The sequence below is a fragment of the Nicrophorus vespilloides genome, unplaced genomic scaffold, assembly GCF_001412225.1.
Source record: "Nicrophorus vespilloides isolate i.1.1-1 unplaced genomic scaffold, Nicve_v1.0, whole genome shotgun sequence".
NCBI lineage: Eukaryota > Metazoa > Arthropoda > Insecta > Coleoptera > Silphidae > Nicrophorus > Nicrophorus vespilloides.
The window spans coordinates 1-7,152 of NW_017099070.1; the positions used below are offsets into that span (position 1 = coordinate 1).

Consider the following 7,152-nt stretch of genomic DNA (forward strand, 5'->3'; position numbering starts at 1 on the left):
AATCAAACATGCAATGTTTTAAAGAAAAAAAAAAGATGATTTAAATGAAAAAAAAATTGATATAGAAACTAATTAAAAAAAAAATCATTTTGTTTCGTCAACATTTTCTTTTCATTTAGGTTACGTCAATTTATCATTACAATTTATTATTTTGAAAGAGGATAGACTTAATGACAGCGTAGAGGAATTAGTTAAGAATACTATTATTATTGAAATTTGCAACATTTATTCTATTAATTAACATTATTAGATGATTCTTGTATATTTTTGGTTTACATATTCGCATTCTCCTATGTGGATTAGGGAAACTTGTTTGTCATGTTTCTGGTCGCATTCCAGATCGCATTCGTTGCTGTAAGTCACTCCGTTGCTGGCGCAGACTGGATTGTATAAGAATGAGCATCCACACTCAAACTTGCTGGTTGTCCTCGGGTTTCCGCACTTTCCTTTGTACGCGATCTCGATGAACTCGAAGGTTTTCTTGGCGCATCTGAAGAGGCAAGGGTTTGCGTAGGTGTAATCGTTGGTACCGCAAAACGGTCTGTACTCCCTGGTGCATGGACAATTGAAATTGGGTGATCCGCATTCACCGGGATAGAAGAATTGGAGAGCATCGTCGGTCTCCTGGGCGCATCTCAAGAGACACGGGTTTTCGTACGTCAATTCATTGTTCGCGCAAACCGGATTGTACTCTCTGGTGCACTCACAATCGTCGGCGACGACTATAGCCAAAACGGAGACAAGAGCAAAGATGATAACCTTCATGTTGTCCAGGATGCTGATTAACTGTACTCGATCTGCTCTTCAGAATCAATTTATATACGTTTTTTTTTTTATCTCCAATCAGTTTAACCTTCAGATGATTTGCAAATTTACTAGAAGGTTAAGTGTACATTTGATGCAGTGCAAGGCCTACTGTATTTAAGAAGGAAAAAATTATTTTTGTTTTGTTTGATGTAAAAAAACTAAGTGTGTCATCATAAAGTGTTTCGATTTTGTTTTTGGTAGCCATGTTTTGTTTTCATTGAGGTTACGTCAAATGTCATTCAATTTATAATTTTAATAGATAGTATTTAAGTTTATACTAAGAGCATAGAGGAATTAGTTAAAAACAAAATTATTATTGCGATTTGTAATATTTATTCTATTGCTTGATTCGTGTATAATGTTTTAGCTTTCTAGTGGATTGTAAAAGGTTTATGTTGCATTTGTGGTGACATTCCAGCACATATTTATTGTAGGCACTTTCCGCTGTAAGCGATCTCGATGGAGTGGTAGGTCTTTTTGGCGCATCTGAAGAGGCAAGGGTTGGCGTAGGTGACTCCGTTCGTTGCGCAAACCGGATCGTATTCTTTGGTGCAAGGACAGTCCAAGTTCCTGGTTTCCCTCGGGTTTCCGCACTCTCCGCTGTAAGCGATCTCGATGAACTCGAAGGTCTTCTTGGCGCATCTGAAGAGGCAAGGGTTGGCGTAGGTGACTCCGTTTGTAGCGCAAACCGGACGGTATTCCCTGGTGCAAGGACAGTCCAAGATCCTGGTTTCCACTGGGTTTCCGCAAAATCCTTCGTATGCGATTTCGATGGAATCGAAGGTTTCCTTGGCGCATCTGAAGAGGCACGGGTTGTTGTAGGTGAAACCGTTGGTGCCGCACACCGGTCTGAATTCTCTTGTGCATGGGCAATCGAAGTTGGGTGTTCCACAGTTACCAGGGTAGAAGAATCTGAGGTCGGCGTAGGTCTGCTGGGCGCATCTCAGCTGGCACGGGTTGGAGTATGTCTGTCCGTTGCTTCCGCACACTGGATTATACTCATAGGTGCAAGGGCAATCGTCTGCAACGACCAGAGCCAAAACGGCGGCAAGAGCAAAGATGATTACCTTCATGTTGTTCAGGATGCTGAGAAATTGTACCAACATCCACTATTCACGACCAATTTATATACGAACGTCTAATCTCCAGGTCTCAATTAAACCACATGCAAATTTAATTAAAGATTTACTTTAAATTTATTGCGGTGCAAAAGCCTATTGTGTTTAAGTAGTAATTGTTTTGAAATAGATTCTAATTCTTCCTAGCAACACAATTGTAAAGTTGCTATAGTAATGTTTCTTTTATGACACTCATTATACAAACAATTACTTCTTTATAGTTGTTTGTAGAACTGATCTTTTAGCCCAAGAAAATATTTAGTAAAATATTGGTTAGAATCATTTTTGTTAACATTGATTTGTTTAAAAGTTCAAAAGATATAACGAAGTAACGTTTCTTTTATGACACTCATTATACAAACAATTACTTCTTTATAATTGTAATCTTTTAGCCCAAGTTATAATGGGAAATATTTAGTAAAATATTGGTTAAGATCAAATTTTTTTAATATTAATTCGTTTAAAAGTTCAAAATATATAACGTAGTAACGTTTCTTTTATGACAATATTGAAAAAAAAAGTTGTTATTTTTTTGAATTTTTTAAGAATTTATTAAACAAAGTGGATGGTGGGAATTAAAGCATTTGTTAAAAACAGTATTAGTACACATATTATAATATTTATTACAAAAAAAAATAAACAAACTCTAGTTACATTATTTTATATATTTTATATGTAATTTTGATTTGAGTTATTCGCAAAATCCGTAGTGGAGTAAAGTAAGTGTTGTGTCGCGTTTCTGGTCGCATTCCAACAGACATTTGTTGTCGTAAGTCACGCCGCTGCTGCCGCAAACTGGCAAGTAGCCGAATGAACAGGGACAGTCCACGTTCCTGGATTCCCTCGGGTTTCCGCACTCGCCGCTGTAGGCGACCCCGATGGAATCGAAGGTCTCCTTGGCGCATCTGAAGAGACAAGGGTTGGTATAGGTGAAACCGTTGGTGCCGCACACCGAATTCAAGTCCCTGGTGCACGGGCAATCGAAAACAGGTACTCCGCAGTTACCAGGGTACAAGAATTGGAGGACACCGTCGGTCTTCTGCTCGCATCTCAGCAGGCAAGGATTCGCGTACGTCACTTCGTTGTTTCCGCACACCGGATTCACCTCCTTCGTGCATGGACACTGCGAATCTCTGGTCTCCATTTCGGTGGGAAATCCGCACTTTCCCGTGTACAGCAACTTCAGCGACGTGTCGTTCTTCTGGTCGCACTGCAGCGAGCACAGGTTCGGATAAGTCTTGCCGTTCGATCCGCAGACAGGTAGATATTCCGACGAGCATGGACAGTTGTTGTCGGCAACGGCCAGAACCAGAACGGCGGCGGCAAACGCAAAGATGATGATCCTCATGTTGTCCAGGATGCTGACAAACTGTTCTCAATCTGCCTATTCAAGACCAATTTATGTATGGAAATCTTAACTGAATCCAATCTACATTATTATTTCGAATAAACCATTTGCAAATTTAGCTGGAGATTAAGTGCACTTATTGTAGTGCAAAGTCTATTGCGTTGAAGTGGGGAATAGTTTGAAGATGTTAATAAAACAAAATACAAGCAGGAAAAGATGGATTGAAATCCTTCACAGCGACCGAATGTCATTATTATAATTAATAGAACATCCAGATTTCATATGCATCTTTTAAATCTATTCAATCTTCTACGGTTTCCGTGAAAATCACTAACGTGTGAAGACACTGAAATTTGCGAGTGTTAAAAACGTTTTTTAAAGGAAAACCGTAACAGATACAAATCTGTTTGACTTAAGTATTCAAACTTGTATTTTCGATGCGTGGTTGCTAAAATATTTAATGAAACGTGAAGATACATTTTACAAGAGATTTGTATCAGCTTTAAATTCATATGCATTGTGATTAAATTCAATTGTTGCAACGTGAATTTAGTTATAAACATAATTAAGAAGTTGATAGGAGGATCAGGAAAGTAGTTAATAATGAGATTGTAATGTTCACTGCATTTATTTTTCTTCTTTTACATTATTTTATGTTTCTTTCTACAATTTATGTCAAGATTGTCGTCGTTTATTTGGTGGCATATTCAAGCTTGCATAAGATGATGTAAGTCATTCCGTTGTTGGCGCAGACTGGGTGCAAACTAGCACTTTCCATAGTGAGCGATCTCGATGGAATCGAAGGTTTTCTTGGCGCATCTGAAGAGGCAAGGGTTGGCATAGGTGACTCCGTTCGTAGCGCAAACCGGATCGTATTCCTTGGTGCAAGGACAGTCCAAGTTCCTGGTTTCCCTCGGGTTTCCACACTCTCCGCTGTAAACGATCTCGATGGACTCGAAGGTCTTCTTGGCGCATCTGAACAGACATGGGTTGGCGTAGGTGAAACCGTTAGTGCCGCACACCGGATTCAATTCCTTGGTGCATGGGCAATCGAAGTTGGGTGTTCCACAGTTACCAGGGTAGAAGAATTGGAGGACATCGTCGGTCTTCTGGGCGCATCTCAAGATGCATGGGTTGGCATAAGTTCTGCCGTTCGATCCGCAGACAGGTACATATTCGAACGTGCATGGGCAAACGTCGTCGGCAACGGCCAGACCCAAAACGGCGGCAAATGCAAAGATGATGATCTTCATGTTGTTCAGGATGCTGAGAAACTGTACCAAATCCACTCACGAACATCAAATTTATATGCACACGAATTCTATATTTAGCAGCGAAAATTCACAAATTTCTTAGCAACATGAACACTTTGTAAAAATTCATACTATTGTTAATTAAACAAGAGTAAGCTCACATCCATACTTCACTTGGACTATGCATCTTGCGTAATTTCGCCAGCCACTGCCTTTGTTACTTGAAGACTACATAAGCTTACAACTTATCATATGAACAAAGCGATTCATTGTATTTCTTCACCAACACAAGATTAAACAATTTGCTTAAAGACTAATTAACAATTACACTGTAAATCCTATTGTGTTAACGTATTTAATTATGGAAATGGAACGTTTGCAAATCTTGATGGAAATTTACCTTCAATTATTATAAAAAAAAAATGAAACAAGAATTTGTTGCACCCTATATTTCTATTTGTCTTTTATTTTATATTGATTGAAAAAGTTAATCTACATAAAACATAAATTGGTAACCATAGAAACAAATTGTTTTGTCTAGAAAACCAATAGTTAATGTAAATTCAATTGTATTTTCTTTAAATATGCTATATACAATGAACTACGTCTAAATTTCATAAAGACTATAATAGATTACGTCATTTTAGTACGTGTGTAAGTGGAAAAGAGAAAAACGATTTTTTCGCCATCTTTTGGGTCTGCAATAAACTAAACGGTAATGAAAATTGACAATTTGACATCAACTAATCTTTTTTCCAAACAAAATTGTACTTTCAAACAGCATCATAACAAATTTTACACTAGAATCTATTGGAGCGACATCTCGCGATTTATGAAAATATTAACTTTAACAATTATTTTTTCGAATTATTTACTAAATATTTAATGTTGATTGCTTAAGTAACCTTTATTTATTTTTAAAATAGTCTTATTAGAATATTTTGTTAGACTTGTATTAATTAAAAAAAAAAGAAATAATTCTGTAGATTTTGTCGAAATTATGAAAATTATTTATTTGCATTGACATCTTTCAAAATATCAACGTAAGATTTGTTGACATTGAGGAATAGGAAAACAATATTATATAATTTCACATTAAAACAACAGTTTTCAATTGATAGGCATATGTATTTCATTCGTTAGATGTGACAGTTACCAGCAAATGCCGATTGACAACAGAAAGACACCCGGATTGTATTTATTGATGCAGTCGAACTGGCAGGCGTTGTGGTAGGTGACGAAATCGCTGCCGCACATTGGTTCGTATCGGTTGTGGCAGTTGCAGCCAGCAGCTCTGGAATCCCTCGAGGCTACGCACTTGCCCAATTTGACAAGCTCGATGGAAGGGTCGGATCTTTTGGCGCATTTCAGCAGGCACGGATTGTCGTAGGTGACACCGTTACTTCCGCACACTGGGAATTCGACGTCGGAGCATGAACAATCCGAATTCCTCGATTCAATGCATAATCCTTGGTGGACGAGCTGCAGATCGGAATCCACCTGCTGGTCGCATTCCAAACCGCAAAGATTACCATAGGATTTTCCGTTGCTACCGCATACAGGTGCCCAATTTAAGTGACAAGGGCAGGTATGGGGCTCATCGCAGGAGCCGTAGTAGTAGAGGAGGACGGATGCGTCTCTAGTTGCCTGGTGACATCTCAGCATGCAGGGGTTGCCATAGGTTACGCCATCGCTGCCGCATACTGGGTTGTATATCTTAGTGCAAATGCAAGGATCTTGCTCGGCTGCGGCAAAGGCCACAACGAAAGCGAGTATTGCGATAACAGATTTCATCTTGGTCTTGAGAACGTTTCTACTGAACTCTGACGAAAGTCTACCACATTATATATCAAAATCACAATGCATTTGCTTTTACCTGCATTTGCACACAGATTAAGTGGATTACGCTTTATCTAAATAATTTATGCACGTATTAAGTGGAGTTTTTCCTTTATCTAAGCAAACACTCTTCAATTAAATTAATAATAATAATACTCTTGTAAATAATCGTGAATTTTAAGCGAAAAGAAAGACTTTGCTATTTGAATAATTACAATAATTACGTTAATTTACAATTTTGTTGCTATTATTTAGAATTCAAAATTTAACTAAAAGAACGTGGATGTTTTTTTTTCTTAGAAAGTAATTCTTGACATAAAATAATTTCTAACTGGATTATTAAAAGTCAACGTAAAAGAATGCAGACGTTATAATCAAGTAATCGTTTTGAAACAATTGAAAAAAAAAATCTGAATTGTTTGCTTAAATAACTGAGGATTACAAACGTCATCGTAATTCACACAAATAGTATTGGTTGGCTTTGACAATTGTTTTGTTTATTTTTTTTGTTTTGAACCAAATAATTGCGATGTATAAAAGTGTCATAAAAGAAACGTTTCTATTTGAAAGTTCATTTTTTTTTAGTCAGATTCAATTAAGTTACATGATTGTGACTAAAACTAAAATTAAGTTATAATTCAATAGCTTAAAAATAAAAAATGTAGAATGAAGATTATTAAACAATGATTATTGTTGAACAAAATTAATTTACAATTTTGTTGCTATTATTTAGTATTCAAAATTTAACTAAAAGAACGTGGATGTTTTTTTTTTCTTAGAAAAAAAA

The 7,152-nt window shown here is 37.0% G+C and overlaps 5 protein-coding genes across 5 annotated transcripts; all 5 read right to left on the reverse strand.

The window, feature by feature from the left end:
* Positions 1-224: 224 nt before the first annotated feature.
* Positions 225-863, reverse strand: LOC108563949 (serine protease inhibitor dipetalogastin-like). The gene has a single exon (XM_017922793.1). The coding sequence runs from the start codon at positions 763-765 to the stop codon at positions 247-249; it is 519 nt and encodes a 172-aa protein (XP_017778282.1). The 5' UTR covers positions 766-863; the 3' UTR covers positions 225-246.
* A 254-nt stretch (positions 864-1,117) lies between these two features.
* Positions 1,118-1,901, reverse strand: LOC108563947 (serine protease inhibitor dipetalogastin-like). Its single transcript, XM_017922792.1, has one exon. The coding sequence runs from the start codon at positions 1,878-1,880 to the stop codon at positions 1,233-1,235; it is 648 nt and encodes a 215-aa protein (XP_017778281.1). The 5' UTR covers positions 1,881-1,901; the 3' UTR covers positions 1,118-1,232.
* A 715-nt stretch (positions 1,902-2,616) lies between these two features.
* Positions 2,617-3,273, reverse strand: LOC108563942 (serine protease inhibitor dipetalogastin-like). Its single transcript, XM_017922787.1, has one exon. It carries the CDS (start codon positions 3,271-3,273, stop codon positions 2,617-2,619), a length of 657 nt encoding a protein of 218 aa, XP_017778276.1.
* Positions 3,274-4,037: 764 nt separating this feature from the next.
* LOC108563943 (four-domain proteases inhibitor-like) lies at positions 4,038-4,526 on the reverse strand. Its single transcript, XM_017922788.1, has one exon. The coding sequence runs from the start codon at positions 4,524-4,526 to the stop codon at positions 4,038-4,040; it is 489 nt and encodes a 162-aa protein (XP_017778277.1).
* Positions 4,527-5,633: 1,107 nt separating this feature from the next.
* On the reverse strand, positions 5,634-6,359 carry LOC108563946 (serine protease inhibitor dipetalogastin-like). The gene has a single exon (XM_017922791.1). The coding sequence runs from the start codon at positions 6,318-6,320 to the stop codon at positions 5,679-5,681; it is 642 nt and encodes a 213-aa protein (XP_017778280.1). The 5' UTR covers positions 6,321-6,359; the 3' UTR covers positions 5,634-5,678.
* Between the last annotated feature and the right edge of the window lie 793 nt (positions 6,360-7,152).

Excerpts from the sequence above, each read along its gene's own strand:
- LOC108563949 (XM_017922793.1), bottom strand. The coding sequence starts at position 765 with ATGAAGGTTATCATCTTTGCTCTTGTCTCCGTTTTGGCTATAGTCGTC.
- LOC108563947 (XM_017922792.1), bottom strand. The coding sequence starts at position 1,880 with ATGAAGGTAATCATCTTTGCTCTTGCCGCCGTTTTGGCTCTGGTCGTT.
- LOC108563942 (XM_017922787.1), bottom strand. The coding sequence starts at position 3,273 with ATGAGGATCATCATCTTTGCGTTTGCCGCCGCCGTTCTGGTTCTGGCC.
- LOC108563943 (XM_017922788.1), bottom strand. The coding sequence starts at position 4,526 with ATGAAGATCATCATCTTTGCATTTGCCGCCGTTTTGGGTCTGGCCGTT.
- LOC108563946 (XM_017922791.1), bottom strand. The coding sequence starts at position 6,320 with ATGAAATCTGTTATCGCAATACTCGCTTTCGTTGTGGCCTTTGCCGCA.